Below are 22,641 nucleotides of genomic sequence, written 5' to 3' on the forward strand. Positions count from 1 at the left end.
TTTTTGACTAGCTTAAAGTTTATTTGACTAGTTTATTTCAGTAGGTTATTTCAGCAGCTTATAACTTTTTTATAGCTTAAACCTTATTGAATTTATTCTCTTTTTTATCCTTATCATTTTAATAAAATTCAATCATTACCCTTTTTATATTTATAAAAACACTATACTCTAACTCTTTTATTTTGAAATAATTACTTTATTTTGTTAATTTAGACAAATATAAGCTTACTTTATTAAATTAAAATATTAAGTTATTTATTTTATTCTATTTAAATTAATAAAAATAAAAAAAATGAAAATTAATTAAAAATGAATATTATATTTTTTTAGATGATAAATAATTTGAGCTAAATTAAAATATTTAAAGTTGTAATTATTTTAATATCATATATGCATTAAACTGTAAATAAAGTAATGTTAAATATTAGGAGTTGGAAGAAACCTCATGATGGTCGATCCCATTTATCTACTATTTTGCATGATTGCTTTATGTTAGTTCGTTATTTTGATTTTGTGGACTTGTCTTTTGTTCGCCGCTATGGCAATTCAGTGGCTCATTTTCTTGCTGACATCGCTTCCAATTATACAGACATCAGACATGGTTTGGTTGGAGGAGGTGCCAAGTGAGGCTTTACGTTGTTTGCACTCTGATGTAATGGCTTATATGTCTTCCTTTGATTAATATATTTACAGTTCCATTTCAAAAAAAACATATTAGGAGATGGGGGGACATATGGGTTGGGTATGGGAGGGTCAGAGATCAATTCATGACGGGTGCAATTTATCTTTTCGATGTACCAAAAAAAAGTAATGTTAAATATGAAAAAAGTTATACAAGTTTGTCCTTTTATGTCAGTTTACAATTTCAGCTTGTTCAACAGCTAGTTTTACCAAACAATCTTTTACAATGAGGTAGTTTTTCAGTTATAAGCTTTCAGTTTTCAACTAGCTTATTAGCCTATAAAGGTTACGTAATTACGTGGCCCGTAAAGTTTCATTTCTTTTAAAATTGTAAAGGTTCTCTTTGAATTGAATTGTTAATTTCTTTGTCCCGAAAAAAATGGTGAATTAAGTAGCTACATCTAATAAGAGTTGTGGTCAAACTAAGAATCACTAGTTCTTAAAGTCTTACTTGTGGAGCAATAGTAGGGTTGTCCAAAGCCACCTAAATCGAACCAGACCCGAAAAAACTAGAGGTTTTTCGCGAATGGGCCGATCTGGTTCGGTAGCGGGTATGATTGGTTTTTTTATGGTTCGTATGGGTTCAACCGGTCGGTTTCGATTTCGGCTCTTAACTGACCGAACCAGGTATAAGGGGAAAAAAACTTATAGCCCAGCCCAATACCCCACCCAACCCTAGTCTCATTTAGACCACATATAACCAACCTTTCTTAACCCTAAACCTCAAAACTCAACCCTAGCAACAGCCACCCACCACTGCATTCCTTCTTCCAGCGCCGGAGGCTCAAATCAAGTCCTCTTCCACACCATCCTCACCCTCCGACAACCTCTTCCTCTCCCTCAATTTCATCACCTCCTATGTTCTCGACCTAGCATCCAGCGCCGTCGTCTCCCTTTTCATCTCCCACTTCAAATCCTCACATCTCAATAACGACAACAATCCTTCTCTGATGTCGGCGAATGGAACCACTAGCTGCATCCTCTCAACCCAGACCACGTCGTCGCCTCTCCTAGTCAATCTTAGCGTCGTTCCACCGCCACATCTCTTGCTCTCTTCCCCTGCAGTCACCGGTTGGAAGAACGCATGCTCCACCACCACCCATTAACCCAGAGTCGTCATGTAAGTGAGCTACCAGAATCCTAGAGCCAAATATGTGCTCTGTTGCTTGCTCACGGGATTTGTTGCTTCCTTTTTATGTGATCTTTTCTTGTTTTGTCTAAATGTTTGTGTATAAACTACTGGAATTTTTGTGATAATTATGATGTATAAACTTCTAGATCCGGTGCTTCTGGATTCTTCTTATGGTGCATGAAATCTTTCTTTTTTGTTTTTTTTTCTAGATTCATCACAGGAAGTCGGAAATTTTTCTTCCTCCTCACTTTTTTTCATCGGTTACCGTTTAACCGACTCAAATTACCCGCAACCGCAACACCAGACACCCGACAAACACGGACGGTGGCGGGCCTAGGTTTTTGGTGATTTTCACCCGACGAAATCGACGTCGGCGGCCCAAACCGACTGTATCTAGCCAATGGACACCCTTAAGCAACATAGTCACCGAAAAACACCTCTCTTACCCTCTCTCACTTCTTTCAAAATTCTGCCACTCTCCTTTCATCTTATTCTTGCTGGTTTATAGTTCATGTTAATGTTTCTTCTTCGTAACGCAATTTCTTCTAATTTCCTTCTTCTTCTTCTTCTTAGACAGCTCAAAAGAATGTGAAAAGGGGCTGAAAAATCAATCTAGACTTTTTCTTCTTCTTCTTCTTTTACTAGACTCAGAAAATAAGTCCAGACTAGCGATTTTGACCGAGTCTGAGCCGAGTCACAAAAAAAACATTTTTATAAGCGAATTAATGCGTTTTCCTTACCTGGACTCATAGATTTGGATGATTCTACGAGTCAAATCATGAGTTTGACACCACTAGTAGCAACTAATGCCCAATAATGTCCTTTAATAGATGATTTGGCTACTGTGAGAAGTTTCTTGGATTTCCCGCAAATTAAAGAAGAACATAAAAAGATACAATAACCTGTAATAGAGCATCTAAAATCTAAGCAACCTCCTCAATCCGCATCACTAACACCCATCAAGTAGATAACATAAAATCTAGGAAAGAACAAGCCACATTTCATATGATCCCTTGAGATACCGCAGAACATGATGAGTAACTTGAAAATGAGCAAGAGTTGGTTTGTCCAAAAACTGACTGAGTTGATGTGTGGAGAAACTAATGTATGATCGAGTATTGTTAAGATAAAATAACCTCCCTATCAGACACATATATCCAGCAACATATGAATAAGAATGACAATCATCCAGGAAAAGTCATGTATAGCATATGAATGTACCAATTATTAATAGAGGCTAAAGCAAGTACCATACAAACAATGGTCATCTTTGCAATGGGAGAAAATGTGTCAAATAATCCACTCCTTTGTTTGAGTAAAGTTTTTTACTACCAAGCGTGCTTTGTAGCGTTTTTTGCTCCCATTACCCTTACTGCAAGGACTACACAAAGGATGGAAGTGTTGGAACATGTGCTGGAACAAAATAATATTTGTAATAACACAATTAAAATATTAATATTATATTTTGATTGTTATTATTGTTGGTTATAAATATCTTCGAATTGTTATAATATTTTTGAATTATTTTCATTATGATAACATCACATTCAAATTCAGGTTGATAATGATTTAATTACATCTCTTATTTTCTTTTTGGTTGTTTCTCAAGCTAAGTAGTTCTAACATTGAGATATGTATTAATGTCCTCTATTTGTCATCGAGTACGATAACATCATTGAATGCTTTAAATTATGTCATGTTTAAAGATATGAATGCTTTTAACAAATAAGGAAATGAGGACAAAGAATAGGAAATTAACTTTGGCATGTTTGGTACATAGTATTGTATAAGAGCGGATAGTATAAAAGCCGATAGTATAAGTCCTGATAGTATAAATGTTGAGTTAAAAAAAGATAGTATAAGGGCTGATAAAATTTTAATAATATGCAGCGTTTGATGAGACATCGTATAATTTATCAGGTTGTTTTAATAATACAATCTCATGTTTGATAAAGTATTGAATAACGATAGATAGTATAAAAATTAAATATTTGTATAAAAATACCCATTTGAAAAAAAAATGTATTCTTTATTTTTAATGTAATGAGTAAACTTTTGCGTGGCTTAGATTAATTTTTGAAGTCCCCAAATGATAGCTCAAGTAGTAGGAGCTAGGGGACATAAGCAGGGGCGGACCCACTAAGGGGCTAGGTGTGGCATTGGCCACACCGGTTTTTATTTATTTTTTTTAATTTATATCGTTAAAAAAAAAAGAAAAATTATTTGATTTCTATCACCAGTTCTCAAACACGCACGCTTCTTCTCTGTTCTCAGTCTCACTCTGTTCTCTCACGCGACGGCGAGTCGCGCCTCCGCCTCTCTCTGTCGATTCACGGCTGCACGGCGGCGGCGCATGCCTCTAGATCTCTCTCTCGTTCCTCGTTCGTGCCTCTTCCTGTTCTCCAAGACTCCAACGAACCAACAACGAAGCTATGTGCTCTCCAACGAACCAACAACGACAGTGCCTCTCCTTCTCAACTGATTGAAGCTCTCACTCTCAGTCACTCACTCAAAGTCAAAACTCAAAAGGTAATGCTCTCAGTCTCTCACTTTCAGTCACTCAAAGGGTTTGGGATTTGGATTCTTGTTCTAGGGTTTGAGGAAATTGAAATTGATATGTGGAAAAGGGTTTTCTGAATTCTTGTTGGACATCTACTTGTCTGATGGTTGGTGTTGGTTTTGGGGGTGTGATTATGTTTGAGGTTTGTCTTGCATTTCGTTCCTTGCTGGTTTTGGGGGTCTGATGGTTGGTGTTTGTTTTGCATTTCTGATGGTTTTGGTGTTGGTTTTGGGGGTGTGATTTTTGTTCTTGATATGAGATGTTTTCTCAACTGGTGTGGGTGCTATTTTTTGTTCCTTGCAGACTATATATGGACTTCAATTACAAGTGACAGCTGTTTTTCCTTGTGTAGCTTGAAATTGAATTACACACCGAATCTACTTGATTTTGTCCACATTAATTTTATGCCTAAATTTGGTTCCAATATAATGAACGGACTAATATGTGAATGCCATATTTTTGCAGTTACTTTATATGAAGTTTGAATTAAACACTCCCATAATCAACGTACAGTTGCAGGGGATGTATGAATGTTATGTTGAATTTGTTTTCTACATGGATGAATATAATGTGGGATCTCTTTCATTATTGTAGAACTGGCAGGATTGTTGGACTCTTGTTATTGTTGGTTTAAGTAATTTACTGGACTTTTGCAAGGTGTTGTTTTGGCAAATTGTTGCTATAGTTGTAATGAAATAAAATAAGATGAGATGGAATGTAACATAATATAGCTATCATTCCATTATTGATTACATCTAATGTAAATTGTTGCTATGTTATTTTGGTTTTTGATGGTTTCATTATCTCTTTATAGGATGAAGAAATTTTTTCCCGTGCTTTCAAGAGACAAAACTACTTCTTCTTCGGCAAATATAGACGCATCAGAAACTCCAAGTGAGGGTATTAAAATTGTTGATTATGAATTGTTGGAAACAGATCCAGGAATTAGGCCTCCAATTTCAAGCTATCATCCCAACATCCAAAATGAGGTAAGGAAAGCTTATTTAAAAATAGGCCGTCATCAACCTCCTGACAATTTTCTTTATCCTTGGACTTATCAAGGTAATAAAAGACGTAGATTTTGCAAAAATTGGTTTGATTGGTATGATTGGATTGATTATAGTGAATTTAAGGACCTAGCATTTTGTTTGCCATGTTTCTTGTTTAAGAATGTCTATAAATATGGGGGAGATCACTTTGTGACAGAGGGGTTTGGTGATTGGAAGAATTCTCATAGATTGGGTAGTCATGCTACTTCTTCCAATACTCATCGTGATTGTGTGCTTAAGAGTTACGATCTCATGAACCCAAAGCAAAGTATTGAGGCTGCACTTGTTAATCAAACTAAACAAATGAGTTCTGAATATCGTGTTCGTGTCAACACATCTCTTATAGCTACTAAGTTTCTTTTGAGGTGTGGTATGCCATTTAGAGGGAGTGATGAGTCCTTTAACTCTTTATTTAAGGGGCCATTTCTTGAGTTGGTGGACACTCTAAAGGAAATTAACCCAGAGATAGCTAATGTAATAGATTGTGCTCCGGGAAATAACTTTATGACTGCCCCTAAGATTCAAAAGGATCTTGTTGCTGCTTGTGCATGTGAAATAACTAAACAAATTGTATGTGATATTGCGGATGATGTATTTTGTGTTTTGATTGATGAATCCGGTGATGTTGCTGGTAAAGAACAAATGGCTGTTGTTATTCGCTATGTTAATAGTGAAGGCTTGGTAAAAGAAAGGTTTCTTGGGATTGTTAGTGTTAAAGAAACAAGTGCTAAGTCGCTTAAGGAGGCACTTGAGAAATTATTGTCTATTAATGGCTTGAGTTTATCTAGCATAAGGGAGTAAGGATATGATGGAGCTAGCAATATGCGAGGTAAATTTGGTGGTTTGAGAACTTTAATTCAAAATGAAACTTCATCCGCTTATTATGTGCATTGTTTTGCCCATCAACTTCAATTGGCACTTGTTGCATGTGCTAAGACTCACAAAGATGTTAGTGGATTTTTCGGGAAGGTCAATATGCTTGTTACTTTCATACGGTCTTCTAACAAGAGGCAAGATTTGCTTCGGGACAAACAAGTATCTCAATTTGCTAAATTGCTTGAAGAGGGTGAGATAGAGACTGGTAGTGGATTAAATCAAGAATCGTCTATTGCTACAGCGGGTGACACTCGTTGGGGTTCCCACTTTAGGACTCTCACTAGATTGATGACTTTATATGGTGCCATTATTGAGTTACTTGAAGAAGTCGGGAAAGATCCGTCATTTGAAAAACATGGTGAAACAGTGCTTTTGCTAGAAGTGCTTCGATCCTTTGATTTTATTTTCATGTTATACATGATGGTTGAGATTTTAGGATTTACAAATGATTTAAGTGAAGCACTACAAAAGCGTGATCAAGATCTTTTGAATGCTTTATCACCTGTCCAAGCCACCAAAGAAGAATTGCAAGAAATGAGGAATGATAGATGGGAAGAACTTATATCTAAGGTTATGAAAATTTGCAATAAGCATGATATTGATGTGCCTGATTTGGATGCATTGTTTGTGCAAGGGAAGAAACCTAGACGACATGCTATCACTTCTAGTGTTTCTAATTTGCATCATTATAAGCATGATTGTTTATTTAGTGTTTTAGATTTGCAGTTGCATGAGCTCAATGCTAGGTTTGATGAAGAGAATATTGAACTTTTACAATGTGTTTCATGCTTGAATCCCTCATCATCTTTTGAAGCTTTTGATGTGAAAAAATTATTGAGGATGGTTGAACTTTATCCAAATGATTTTGTTGATGTGCCGGAAGTGGTAGTGCGACATCAGCTTCAGAATTATGTTAGAAATGTTCGAAGTGATCCAAAATTTGCAAAGTTAAAAGGACTTTCAGATCTTTGTGCAAAACTTGTGGAAACAAAAAGGTGCAACACATTTGATATAGTTTATAAGCTTCTGAAGTTGGCTTTAGTCTTGCCGGTAGCTACTGCAAGTGTGGAACGTGTGTTTTCAGCTATGAAGTTTGAGAAGAGTCAGTTATGTAACAAAATGGGTGATCAATGGTTAAATGATCGTCTTGTAACTTTTATAGAAAAAGATGTTCTTGGAACAATTGACAATGATGTTATTTTAGCACATTTTCAAATAATGGATAATAGACGATTTTCATTGTAAACTCTTGGACTATAATGTAAACTCTTCTATTTCCATGAGAAACTTTCTCTCATGGTTTTATCTATAATATTTTTCTTTTAGTCTATGATTGCTTTTATATTTAGCCTCACTGATATTCAAGGTCTGGATCCGCCCCTGGACATAAGGGATGAGTGAGTTACAGGGATCAATCCCTGAAGAGAGCAATTTATATCTCCGATGTACCAAATAAAAAAAAAATCAAAAACCAATGTGTGGCCTGAATGGATTAACAGAAATAAAAAATAACTAAAAGAGTTAAAATATTTGTGAAAAAAACCTAGATCCTTCTTCCCCAACCTTGGACCTAATTTCACAAACAGATATGAGACCCACCCACATCAAAATCTGGATAATTTATTAAGCTTTTATATTCTTCTCCACAATATCTCTCTCGCTGGTTCCTATTTTGTTCATTTTCCCTTTTCATTTCTTTTGTACATCATTAATCTCTTTGTGATGTTTTATTCTATTTCTCGTCATTTTGTTTGATTTTCCCCAAATCGCTGCGCACAGAGGTTGAGAGGGAGAAATCGTGACAAGGTAAGAAAGAAGGGAGCAGCAGCCATGAGGGCCATAAGGTGCCTATGGTGATCTGAGGAGGTCGTGGTGGTGGTTGCCGACGACGGCAGCCTCTGGTACTTGGTGGTCCAGCGGCTGAGATTGAAGGGGCGGTGGCTTCAGGTTGAGGGTGGTGTCTATGGCAGATTTGAAGAAGATTGAAGGGGGAAAATGAAGCAGAAGAAGAGGAAGGTGAAAGGAGGAAGAAAAGGATGAGCGATTACAAAGATGAATGAGGTAGTGTTGGAATATTTTTAAGAGGGTAATACATCACAACTTATCAGGTCTTATCTCACATTTTGATGATGGATTAAATTATACACCATTTTAATGTATAAGGATGGTTTGATGGATAAAGTTATCCAATACAATGTAAGCTCCAAATGACTAATAAGCTTATAATGTATTATATTAACTTATACAATCAGGCCTAATACGGTGCTCCAAACGGGCACTCAGTGATTACAGTATTCAGGCTACATGGATGAATTTAAGATATTAACCATGAGTTACATGATTAGTTTATTTTAAAAAACAAGACTAATTAATTAGATTTATTATATAAGGTGAAAACTAAGATGTAAATTGTAATAATATTTATTTGGATTAATTATGTACATTTTCCTTATAATTTGAATCAAGCTTAAGAATATTTATAAGTATTTTTAAAACATTTTTTTGGTTGAGAATAAATCCAATTATATTTTTTTATAAGCCAAAAATTGCATTAAAGGGAGAAAGATGATCCAATTATATGGTTTTAGAAGCCGAGAAAGATGATCTCTAAGATGAAGATAGTAGGGTAAATAGCCAACTTGGTCCCTGAAAGTGTACGCCGCCTTCAATTCGTCCATAAACTTTTAAAATGACGCTCGTGGTCCCTGGATGCGTCAAATCTCCTTCTTCAGCAGTCCCTAACGTTAAAAATGTAACAGACGTTAACAAGATTTTTTTTTGAAATTTTTTTCCTAGCTGGAGTGCCTACATGGAACTGAAACGTTGAGACGTCAAATTAGTCCCTAAATATAGTAAATTAGTCCCTTTTCAATCTTCATAACCTTCATCGTTATCTTCATCTTATAAATATATTCATTTGCAAATTCTTCGTACCATTTTCATTATCTTCAACTTCTTCTAATTCAAATTACTCTTAAAAAAAACTTTTTCTCATTTAAATACAAACTCAAATTCATTTGCAAACTTTTGGAACCCATATATAACTTTCAAATTCAAATCCACAAAACCCATAACCTTCAAACTGCATTTCTCTTTCTCCTTCATGGTCCACATCATACAACACCTAATATGCAATTCATTAAAAAGGGGTAAGAAAAAACATCAATTTCACAGTAACAAATTAAGAAGTAGAAACAAGGACTAATCTGAGAGTGTGAAAGGAGACATCGACGACGGCGACGACAACTTGCAAATGAATAAATTGTGATTTTTTCATCTACTTTTTAGACTTTCGTGTGGTTATTTTCGGTGTCGTGTTCTTTTTAATACTATTATAACTTTGAATCTTAACTTGAGTATTATTTATTTTAATACAATTTATAAGCATTTTTTTAAATTAAATTTTTTCCTGAAACGATTTTTGGTTTTATTTATTTAAAAATACATGTTACAGCATGAGCTGATACTTGATTAATTAAAAATTCACAACAAAAATGATATCAATCTAGTATTGCAAAGCAACTCTATCATTTAAATAAAACATTATATATATATATATATTTTTTTTTATACATCGGAAGATAATAAAACATTATATTGCTATACCAGTGAAACCCTTGTATCAATAATTTATAATGGATTACAATTAACATGGACAATAACAAAAATAACCCCAAAAAGGACGATATGGGGTTCGTTTACCCAGATATACGCAAAAGCCGTTATAAGAAGAATGCACACAAGAATTTCGTTTGCAAAAGTTTATGCAATTGTATTCGTCACCAGATGCTGGTTCACAACTTCCTATAAAGTTGAGACCGCAACATTGAGGATTTGCATCTTTGTTACCCAACTCTGCAATAGTGTTCATTCCAGTTGTCTCACCCGTCGTTTTCTCAAAACCTGCAAACTACTACAGTTAAATTAGTTCCCCAAAAGTTATAATTATACATTTTAACTTCATATACATTTGTTTTAATTTTCCATCTTATCATTAGTATGAAAAAGAAAGGATTGCGACCAAGAAAAACAAGTTTTAAACATTGGTCGACTTTGAATTGTTTTAGAAAAAATTGGAAAAATGAACTTCATGAAATTGAAATCACCTAGTATTAAAATGATGAAGACAATTGTCGAAATGAGTAAAAGTCTTCCAGCTTCAACCATTTTCAGGTTTCTAGGTTTTAGGAACTTTAATCCTTTTCTTCGTTAGAATACTACGAGATGGACTGTGACATTTAAATAAATAGGGGATCAATTTCATTTACTGTGCATTAAATGTATACAAATATATTAATTAGAATTTAATTTCATAAATCTTAGTGATTTCTTAAACTATTTGCCTAGTACTTCTATCAAGTTTGAAGAAAGCACTAATGAGAGAATTAATGATGACTCAAATTAAAAATTAAAATTCATTCCAAAATATTTTATATGAATTTTTTTAAAAGACATATTTAATATTATAAACTAGTATTATTGATTTTGCGCCATACACAGATGAAATAAGAGTACTTTGTCGGCATACATCAAACATTTTCATATTTCCTCGTTTTTCTTTTTTAATCACGTGTATCACATATTTAAGTTTTTTTAATCCTGTGTTACATTCTAATTATTTTTTTTCTAATTTAATTTGTTATGTTTTAATCAATATACCAAAACTATTTTAATCCTTCATATGTATATACAAAAACATAAAATTCAATTTTTTTGAGTTAATTTCCAAATCAATCCTTTAAAACTATTAGATATCAATTTTTTAATGACATATTTGATATCATTTTGAACGTATTTCATTTTTTTAGTTTGTTCTATAGAAAATAACCATAGTCAATTACTCATAAAAAAACTTTGTCATCATACATCTTTATGGTTGAAAAGTCACAATTTAGTTTTATTAATTATTTTAATGTCATTAAAAACCATTAAAAGTTAAATTAATACCGTAATTTTTTTTTAAAAAATAACAATTGACTTTTGTTAATTATTTAATATCATTAATAAATATTAAATGAAATATTAATATATTAATTATTTTCAAAAATATGTAATTATTTAATATTTAAATTACTAAAAATTAGAAAAATATAAATATGACATAATCTAACTTTCAAGTCAATATGCATTCTTCTTCAAATTTCCAACAAGACTCTTTGCTGCTACACTCATATTTTTTATGGCACCTCATAAAGGACACACTTTTGGGACTAACCATGGCATGATTATGATCATTGTTAAAAGACTTTATCATCCACTCACTTTACGTTGTGCCTCTTGAAACAATAAGTGAAGCTTGACAAATGCATGGGTACTATTTTCTCTAGAAGCCACCCCTGCAACTGAGGGAGGTCCTCTTCTTCAAAGATATTCAAGGGTGCAGAACAAAACGCACAACAATTCACTATGACAGATTCCATTCACTTATTCCACCCCACAAGGCCAGTTTCAAATTACTGTCAAGGGACCTGAAAATTCAGATCAAAATTGGAGCTTTGAGAAGAAAATGGAGCAAATTGAAATAAAGAACACATGAATAAAGAGAAGGAAATTGAGATCTAGAATAACCATAAGATAGGGGGAAAAGATGGAGTGAGTAGTGGGAGTGGGATCTAACGAACAAATGAAGGAACGATGATCGTGTGCTTGAACCCAGAACAATCCACCACCACTGAATCCCCTTCTCATCACCGGAACCACCACCACCTTCCTCTTCTCCATCAACAACAAAAAACCGCCGCCACCCGTAGCCACCACGGCCTCCACCACGACGAAGTGGTTGGTGGAGTTTCCATCGGTGGAGTCTTTATTCTCATATCTCCGACACGGATGAGGCAGAGAGAAGGGGGAGGGAGAGAAGGAAGAAGACCAAAATGTTATTTTTGTAAACTTGCTTATTTTTTTGGGTGCTATTGCATGGTGCAAGACCTAGAGTGCACTTGCACCCTAAACTATTCTAAGGCCCCGTTTGGAAACACAGCTTAATTAAGCGCTTATGGTCATAAGCATAAGTTATTTTAAAGTTTTTATTAGAATAAATTGAAAATAAGCTATATATAAGCATAAACTCTTTTTCATAAGCTATCCTGAATAGCTTGTGAAAATAAGCTCAAAACAGCTTATGGCAGACCATAAGCCGTTTGCATAAGCTCTTCCAAATACTGACATAAGAGTTTATGCTATCAGATAAGCTCAAATAAGCTATTTCAGACGGGACCTAAATAACTTATGAAAATAAGCTTAAAACAACTTATGGTAGAGGCCAAACACTGACATAAAAGCTTATGTTATCATATAAGCTTAAATAAACTCTTCTTGATCCTAATATACTAAGGGTTCATTTAGTGTACACAAGAAAATCATTGTGTAAGGTTGCACAAGTCTCATTTTTACCTGCCATTGTAAGTTTCCAAGTTACCTATATTTTTTTAATTTTGAAATTCATATGTTAATTTCCTCATCCTCTCCACCACCCTTCCTCCCCTCAACCTCCACGACTCCACCCCATCTGCCACCGCCACCAACACCACCACCGGGTCTTCTCCTCCCTCCCCCACCAACTCCACCCCGCTCTTCTCTTCCCATTCTTCCTCCTTCCTCTAGAACCCAACAACAAACAAGGAATGTATGATCCCCACAAAAAATACCCAGAAACATCATCACTAGAACCAAAAAATTCAAGAGACAAATCATCAGAAATTAATCTCTGCCTCTCTTCCTCATTATTCACCTTTCCAATTCTCTGCTTTTTCGTACGACTCATTTCAATTTTTTTACCAAGTTTGAATCTTTGCTGCTTTTCAATCATACCCATATTCTCCTTTTCGAATCAGTGAATCATTTCTATAGCACAACATTGATTGTGGCTTGCAGTGAGTGGACTCAGAGAAAGACTTAGTGAGAGAGAGAAAGGAAAATTGGAGAAGAACCCATTGAAGCCATTGCGCACCATTTTCTCTCCACCCTTTCCACTGCAAAACCCCTAAAGAAAGAAAGGGGGTGACTTTGTTCTTAAGAACCCAGATCTGAAGAAGAAAGATGGTGGCTTTAATTTTGTGACGGAAGGTAGAGCTTCGATGATGATCGGCGGAAGGAGAGATCGGCGGAGCGGGTGCGACGAGATATGAAGCTTCGATGATGACAGTGACAGAGAAGAACGAAGGGAGAGGTGGAGGAAGGACTAGTGCAAGATCCTCAGTCTAGAGCCTCACTCCAAGTGCCACTGCAGCCTCTTCTCCTACCGCCGGACACTTTCTTCTCCACTCTCTTCAGCAAGAATCGTAAGAAGGTGGTGGTGGTTTTTTTTTTGTGAAACCAGATTAGATAATGTTAAACCAGATTAAATAATTAGTTAAAAAATTTAACCTGAAAAGTAACCTACTACAACAGGTAAATCTAGGGTGGTGCAACCTTACACAAGGATTTTCTTGTGTACACTAAATGAACACTAACTAAAAAGATGGATAAACTTAAAAACGAATCAACACACTCAAACTTAACACTGCTCTCAACTCTTCAACTCCAATTTCCTTCCCCTTCAAATAACACATAAACCCTAATTTCCCTTCGAATTTTCCCTTTACGTCTCACCCCGATGCTACTATAAACCCTAATTCTTACAATCAACGCTTCTGAAAATGTCACTCCCCGGTAACAACGCCTCCGGCGATCGCGTTGACGGTAACGGCACCGTACCTCCGCCGGGGTTCACGACGGCGCCGTCGAGCCAGAGGCTGCGGCTGAACCCGAACAAGGAGCACAAGCCAGATGGGTACGAGGACCTGGAATTGGATTTCAGCCCTTCGATCTTCAGCTCCCTTGAGATGTACCTTCCTCCCAACATGCTCGCTGTTCCTCGTGATGACAAGGCCAAGTTCATGCACGAGATTTTGCTCAAGTACCTTCCTCTTGCGGAGCGTACCAGAGTGTGTTTTCGTTTTTGCCCTAATCTTTTTCTTCCTTATTTGTTGCTAAGCTTCCTTAGATGTTTAATTTTGTGTGTTTGTTTGGAAAATAGAGTAATGGAAAATGATTAGTAGACATCTAAGGTGTCGATGTAGACACGTAGAGAGAGAAGTAATGAATGTGACATATGATGATGTGAAAAGAAGTCAAAGATGGAGAGAGAAAAATTGAGTGTTTGAGGGGTGTTTATACTTTATAGTGTAGGTGGTCTATGAATCATAACCCTAGTTTTTCTTTATGAAGATCAATCTGTGTATATGCATGTTTGGATACACGGTGGACAAAGCCACTTCCCTTAGCTTTTGTGAGTGTGCACTGTGATTTTGACTTCACTGTGGTGTTTCACCAGTATCCAAACATAAACATGTGTACGTTCGGTTTGCACCTGTTGTGCTGCTGCGGCTATTAAATGTGTCAAATTGCATTTTCTTGTAATTTTCAGACACTGCAGTTGCAGGATGTGGCGTGGTTGTGATTTGTGAAAATTGGCCACATCCTGTGGTGTGATCTGCAATTTGAAACCATGCATGTTTATACAAAGTTTCAAACCAAGAAGCAAGTTTACATTGTTCAGAATCGTATCAATGTTTTAATTACTCAGGAAATAAAGTAAAAATAAAATAGTGAATAGTTGCGATGTTAGAATGATGGGGTTGAAGAATGAAGAGAAACTTGTGTTGGAATGAGAAGTTAGAATAACTATTTTATGTTATAGTGGTATGGTAACTTTCCTTTCATTATGTTCATGAATGGGGAGATTAAAGACTTAAAGTGCCTTTGAAAAATCTTCCATTCATGTTTGCAGGGGGTGTAGAAAAATTGTTTAAGCATTAACATAATTATTATCATTTTTACCATATTGTTATGGTTTCTATTATTATACAACATAAATTTATGACGGTTCCAATGATATTTGGCAGGGTCAGAAACAAAAAGAGTACAGACACCAGATACTATCAAATTATCAAGTATGTAACACTCAATTTATTTTTACCATTCTTTCTGCCTGCTTTTGCTTGCTTGTAATTGTTGTTGAACCTGTGAAAAATATCATGGGATAGTAAGGGCTAAGAAGGAATGGGAGAGAGAATTTCTTATTAAGTAAATTTTTAAATAGAAAAGGTACAAATATAATTAATCCTATTTCCTGATATAGACAACCTTAAATGTTGCTAGATCTTAAATACATAGAATATGCAACCCTGAACGAGTCTAAAAACTTTTTTCCTCTCTGGGTTGCTAATCACGCTATAGCAGTGCAGAGCGGGCCTTGGATGCTAAAGCGCTTCCTGTCGGAGCGTTTTACAGTTGTGGCCGCTTTGCAGCCAAATTTGTGGTCATTGCGGTGCTGTAGAGCTGCCACAGTAAATAAGTGATGCAAAACAATAGATGTCTTCTAAACATTAGCATTAGGATTATTATTTGGGGGTATTTTTGGTTTTCTGTGTGAAACACTTGCAACAGACCGGTTTCCAGAGTTTCTTTTTTGTTCTTCTGTGTCGGAGAGCCGAGACTCACTTTCAGCTCTGACCCCTTGATAAAAAACCATGCCACTGTCGACCACCAGCCACCACATCCACCTCTGATGAGACTCTGGCGACCCTCCTTCAACCCTAGATGTCTCCTTTTCCTCATGTGCTCTGTATTTTTGTTTGTAATGTTTTGGAATCTTCTTTTTCCATTGTTGGTTCTGGTTCTTTCTGATAAGAACCTTGGTAGAACCATACCACAAAAGTTGTGGTTGCAGTTGGAGAGCCCAAGGCCTCATAAACCCCACATTGGAGTCACATACTTCCAATGTGGGGCTCAAGCTCCATTACCTTGCAATTGGGTCCTAACATTCCACAACGCTCTACAGCCTTGGCGCCCATGCGGGCTGGCTGTATACTAGCCCCTTTGACCTGTCTCACCTTTATGTTTTGGATGTTCAGACCTTTTGTTGCTGCTGTCATGTGCTCTGTTTTGTAGTTCTTCTTCCTTGACTTCTATTGTTATGAATTTGTATGTCATTTACTCTGTAATTATGAATATGTCTTGATATTAGGGTACTTTTTATTGATTTTTGAATATTTATATGTATAATATGATTTGTTTAAATTTCAGCTTAGCGGTCATCCCGCAATGCGCTTTCCCGCTATAGTGTTTTCAAGGTCGGTTGGTTGTTACATGCAGCTATCCGGGACTGTATAACTATGCTTCCTCTATTATTTGCTTAGCCATAATATGAGGCTAGTTTCTGCTGTATGTAATGCAGTGTTTGATTCAAAAGAGGGGAGGGGTGAAGCCGTGAAGAGGGATTTTATTTGGAGGGGAGAGGAAGGGAAGGGAAAGGAGGAGAGAGGGATTTTATTAGATATTGTGTTTGGTCAAAGGAGGGGAGGGAGGAATATTAAAACTAACTTACGTACACCCTTAACTTATATGGGTTTATTACTTGTCTTCTTGTCAAGATAAGTAGTCAATTTATTTAAAAATTTAAATGTTTAAACCTATCTTCTCTCCCCTCCAAATCTCCCCAATATTGAGGGGGGTCCCAAATTGAGAGGGGATATTTTGGCTCACTCCATTCCCCTCCCCTTCACAACCAAACACCATGTAAGTCCACCATTAATGTAATTTTAATTCTCTTCAAAGGTAAGGAAACTAAGGATTTCAATCAATAAGATAACATAAAGTGTCTGCTGTGAATGTTCAATAGAGTACTTTGCCACAATTACATGGGTTGGAGGCTTAGAGCTGCCCCCCTTTCCAAGTCCTTTATGTGATGCCTCTCCTTCAACGAGTCCAAAGTGGGAATCCTGCAGTTTATAGAATACCGAGAAACTAGGTTGTCAATCCCGGCGAGATCTTGCGAGATTCCAGTTTCCCATCCCATCTCGGCCATGTACTTGGACGGCCACCACCGTCCCATCCCACTTCGCTGTCTCAGCTTGGATCCTGGCCCATTTCCTGGCATTTCCCGTGTGATTCTGTTGCGACAAGTAAGGGTCCAACATTTTAAAGAATGTCCTCCAATTTTAAATGTTGGGGTGTTTCTTAGGGGCATTTCCAGGGTTTCGCGACGAAAAAAAACCCTGCCTCACTTCCCCTACTCTCTTCGCCCTTACTCTACCAAGATCTATGACTTATATTGCTTGTTTGCCACTATGGAAGTACGAATATGTTATGAATTTCAAGTAATATTTATACAAAATATTGACAAAAATTCACTATCCCGGCCATCCTGCTATCCGCTATCCCATTTTTGGGGCCGAGATCGGGGATATGGGATTGGCAACATAGCCTAGAAATTGGCTGATTATTAGATTTGGAGATCCATTTGAATTGGTGCCAAAAAAAAGAGCTTCACATTTGTTAAGCTGCTGTTATAATGGAGCTCGACATCCATTCAAGGGGAAAAACATAAAAATCTCTGTTTCAATATTATGTCTTGAAGTATGGTCAAAATTGTTCCTCGTCTCTTCATCCTCCTCCTTAGTGGTGGTTTTTAAATCAAGACTTACATGTTTCCTAACCAAATTTTGCAGCCTAAACATGAGGAGTTGTACATCATGAATCCTACTACATTCTTCGTTCCAGCATTTTTGAGAGCAATTAACGATAACACAGAGCAAAGCTTTAGAAGTATAATGTCTGAGCCTTCTCCAGGCATTTTTACATTTGAAATATTTCAAAAAGACTTTTGTCAGTTATTGCTATCTGAGGTATTTCATCATTTCAACTCTCATCACCTGTGGTGTAAGCAGTATCTCATATTTTAAATTAGAAGTTCTAAACCAATGCTGTATATGTACTTATGTTCTGTACTTGTTAAAATTTATTTTTGGTCTACCTAGCTGGAGAATTTTGAGAAATGGGTGACTGAAACAAAATTTCGGATCATGCGTCCCAATACAATGAACAAATATGGTGCTGTACTCGATGATTTTGGCCTTGAGACGATGCTTGACAGGCTTATGGATGGTTTTATTCGTCCTTTATCGAAAGGTGAATAAAGACTGCATAATTAACATTATCTCGTGATTTAAGCAAATGTTTTTAACATATAGAAATGATTTTAGGCATCTTTTCTCCTCATTCCCTCAAAATATGCTCCGTTGATTAATAGTTTGTGATTCAGTCCTCTTTGCAGAAGTTGGTGGAGCAACCCTGGATTCTCATCATGGATTTGTTGTTGAATATGGTAACGATAGAGATGTTGACTTGGGTAAGGCTTGTGCTTGATGAGTGTTTTACAATTCCCATAGGCTATGTGCATAACATTTGATGTGTACGGATGAAGGCTAATTTCTTAATCCATGAACTGTTCATCATTGTATATTTATTGCTATGGCGCTTTTTGGGTAGTAAATTTTTTGACGACGTGATCCTTTATTATTTGTAGCAGGTATTTTGATTTTGGATGCATATACTGGTTTGTACATCTGTGCTCCTGATTTTTGCGTGTGTGGTGTTGTTTACAGTTTAGAGTCTTGCATATGTAGGTTTCCATGTGGATGACTCGGAAGTAACCTTGAATGTTTGCTTGGGTAAAGAATTTTCTGGAGGAGAGTTGTTTTTCCGGGGCACACGATGTGAGAAACATGTAAATACTGGAACTCAATCTGAGGTAAGTCTTGGAGTGGTGGAGACAGAATAATATAAAATTAGATTAGCAGTGTACTTGATTAGTTTTTTCTCTGCAAGTATTTGGTGGTGTACTACTAAAGAGGCATTGCTTCAACCAGCAAGGTGCCCTTGCTTCAGTGACTTAGGTGTGCCTTTTGGCACCATCAACTTCAGTACTATATTTCTATTCTGAAATATGTATGCTCGAAACTGATATTATTCATTGACCTAGATACAGTTATTTATGCACATGACAATTTGTGATTCTCTATGTTTAGCTTGATGAAGGTTAGGTTTGGTTTAGTTAGTGAACCGGGCCCTTAGCCCCTGACAAACATGCTACTGCAGCAGAAGCAACAAGAACAATAATAACAACAACAATAACAAAGACAATAATAATTTCATCTAACTGTATGTACTTTGTTTATTATTATACCTTGCATATGTTAGTTTTGGTAATGGAAACAAATCCAAATGATGTAAGCTTTCATTTGAGGTTCATGTTCTGTTCCAATTGGGTTATTTAGCATTCTGTTTGATTTTGTAAGGAAATTTATGGACCATTACTTGCTATTTCTCATAGGTATTGTACACTTTTTTTATGGAATCCATTATTTGAAAGCAGGAGTATTTTGATTATTCCCATGTACCTGGACGTGCTGTGCTTCACCGCGGGCGTCATCGCCATGGTGCTAGAGCTACAACATCTGGCCATCGGGTCAACTTACTTCTGTGGTGTCGAAGGTGATTTCACATTGTTTTCTTCATTACTACTTCAGTTTATCTAATGTTTTTGATTAAATTACACTGACTTACCCACTAGCTTCATAAATCACACCCTTGTCATTATTGGCATTGAATTGTATCTAGGTAAAATGTTTAACTAAACCTTTAATTCATGCCTTTTGCAAATATACACATTCACGTTTAATTTCGTCCTATTGTTATATTAGGTCATTTTGTTAACTTGAAGTTAACTCCTTAACAGTGAATAAATCTCAGGGTGCCTATTTGCAAAAAGTGTGAAATTTAAGTTGGTTTTATAATATTTTCCCTTTAAATAGTAGTCTACTTTATCCTTACTTTTTAATTTAAGAATTTTCTTGAATGCTGTTTGTTTGGGAATATTGGTGACTCTTGTGTTTTGATTGCATAATTGTAGCAACAAACTAGAATACTAGTTTCTACTTGTTTTTATAACAGTTTTACTTGAATGAATGAATCAATTTAGTTGTATAATCTCTGTTCATTTTTTCCTCAGCAAATTAAAGGTGAAATTTATTTTATTTCATTGTAGTTCTGTCTTTAGAGAACTGAAACGGTATCAGAGTGATTTCCCCAGCTGGTGTGGAGAGTGCCATCATTTGAAAAAGGAGAGGCAGCGCTCCACAATTGCTGCTACGAAAAAGGTAAATCTTCATCTAATCTGAATTTCTCATCCACTTGCATTACATTCTATGAAGATGTTACAAGTATAACAACACATGGCTATGTTATTCATTTGGCTTCCAACTTTGCAATCAGTATTGGCAGTGTTGGCCAATTGCTGCTATCAAGGAGTATAACTTTTTGGCTGACTTGGAAGACAGAGGAACTGTCTAAAACTTGTATTGAACTTTCCAAGTAAAAATGAAAGTGAATATAACTTATAATCATAAATAAGAAATCAAATTTAAGTTTTTTTGCATGTTGGTGTTTAACCAGACATAGAAGGTTAGTTTTCAAGTAGTCAATAAAATTGGACCTTGCAAATTTTCACGGTGAGAGGGCACTATATATCCATTTTAAGGATTGGGCTTCTCTAGAGTAATAAGGGGTGCACTTTAGAAGGTTACTGGGTGTTCATCGGATTGGATCAATCCGATGAAATCGACGAACCGAACTGAACCAAAGCAATTGGATTGGTTTTTTTGTTATCCGGTTCAAAACCAATCCAAACCGATAAAAACCAATGAAGATTGGTTCAGTTCACGGTTTGAAAAATTAAAAACCAATGAACCGATGAACTGAACCTATGATATATATATAATATATATATATATATATATATATAATTATTAAAGAATTTTTTTGAAGAAATATTGTTTATGTTAGACTTATTATGTTTTTGTTTTCTATTATTAATTTGTAATGGTACTAATATTAAACACTAATTTAATCATTTCTACATTGTTAAGTATTTAAGTTGTTGATTATGGATTAAGCTATGATTGAGCTATTGATTTGGCATTTTTATGCATTGTTAGGTTGTGAGTCATATGTGGTTGCTATATATATAAAGTTGTGGAATTGATATTTGACAAAATAAAAAGTTGTGAAACCGATGAACCGAACCAAACTGTTCATCATCGGTTTGTTTCGGTTTTGGAATTTTTTTTTGCTAACAATCAATCGAAACCAAATCAATGAATTTTGATTGGATCGGTTTTTGGTTTCACCTAAAACCGGTTCAAACCGAACCACAAACACCCCCCTTACATCAATAATGTTTATTCTTATATATATGTTTTGAAATGCATGGCTGAGCTGTCAGAATATAACAATGAGATTTTTATGATACTGCAGGAATTGTTCAGAAGGGAAGGTGGATCGGCTTTATAATTTGCTTTGCACAGTAGATGTTTGTATGTAGAATGATCTATAGCTGCAATCATTAGTCAAGACAAATAACATGTCTCCTGATCATGGTGTCTGTACAAGCTATATACTAGGTATAGTTTCTTTTTGGAGTAAGGTTGAATATTTCCAAAAAAATTGACATGGTTAAGAGTTCTGTTTAATATTAACCCTAGCAGCCTAGCAATATAGATTTAGACTGTAATTAAGCTTAAGGTCTGCAATGTTCATGGGCTATTGCAACATCTAGACATTTTTTGGGGGTGTCAAAACATCATCACATCTAGACTTAATGTGTTGTTTTATGTTTGGTGCTTATTGAACAGCTCAATATACTCTTGAAAGTTCAAATGTGTGTTGCATAACATTTTGTTTATTGTTTGAAATTTCATGGTAGTAAGTATCGTACGATATACCGATACGATACGCGATACAATACGTTTTTGAGGTCTGGCGATACGAATTGCATGTGTGTATTGATTTTCCTCCGAGTTGCATTTTAATCGTTTGTATCGTATCATGAATCATTTGTACCGGTTTCATGAATTGCCGAATTGCAATTTCTCCGTTGATTATTTTGAACTTTGAAGTTTACCAAGTTGTAGGATCAAAGCATATTATAGCAAGTATGGAAGTACTTTGTATTTTCATGTTATTGATTATGTTGAAGAAGATGAACACTTGTACTTTGTCATCTTTTGATTAATTATATGATATATACCTTATGTTTTTCATTTTTGGCTTATTTTTCTGTGTGTTTGTATCGCATGATACATAAGGCGATATGATTCACTAGTTAAAAAATATGTCTTTTGATTCACGATACGGTTCACCATTCAACTACCATGAGAAATTTAAATAAAATAAAACTCATGATATTATGAAAACATCATTTTAGAACAAAACATCATTTTTTTTCTGCATAACATTTTGATTATTGTTGGAAATTTAAATAAAACAAAACTCGTATAATTATGAAAATATCATTTAGAGCCCCGATCAATACTATACTATCTAATTAGAAGATGTAGTTGCATTTTTTAAATGGATGGTGTAATTTGACTCGCTAATGTTTAAAGTGGGCAATTTTGTTATCAGAATTTTTAATTTGTGAAAATTGGTTTAAGGGACGTTCATAATCCAATGGGTTGGCT

The 22,641-nt window shown here is 35.5% G+C and overlaps 1 protein-coding gene and 1 pseudogene across 2 annotated transcripts; both read left to right on the forward strand.

The window, feature by feature from the left end:
- The first annotated feature begins 5,164 nt into the window (after positions 1-5,164).
- LOC130735548 (uncharacterized) lies at positions 5,165-7,543 on the forward strand (annotated as a pseudogene).
- A 6,232-nt stretch (positions 7,544-13,775) lies between these two features.
- On the forward strand, positions 13,776-21,838 carry LOC130738829 (2-oxoglutarate and iron-dependent oxygenase domain-containing protein CP2). Of its 2 annotated transcripts, none has more exons than XM_057590997.1 (9): positions 13,776-14,223; positions 15,184-15,231; positions 17,791-17,967; positions 18,100-18,250; positions 18,384-18,470; positions 18,748-18,872; positions 19,497-19,615; positions 20,181-20,280; positions 21,437-21,838. In XM_057590997.1, the coding sequence occupies exons 1-9, from the start codon at positions 13,936-13,938 to the stop codon at positions 21,470-21,472; spliced, it is 1,131 nt and encodes a 376-aa protein (XP_057446980.1). In that variant the 5' UTR covers positions 13,776-13,935; the 3' UTR covers positions 21,473-21,838. The 2 variants fall into 2 exon arrangements, with proteins under 2 accessions (XP_057446980.1, XP_057446978.1); XM_057590995.1 differs by having other exon boundaries at positions 13,777-14,223; positions 20,169-20,280.
- Positions 21,839-22,641: the final 803 nt, after the last annotated feature.

Source organism: Lotus japonicus, chromosome 2, assembly GCF_012489685.1.
Source record: "Lotus japonicus ecotype B-129 chromosome 2, LjGifu_v1.2".
Taxonomy (NCBI): Eukaryota; Viridiplantae; Streptophyta; class Magnoliopsida; order Fabales; family Fabaceae; genus Lotus; species Lotus japonicus.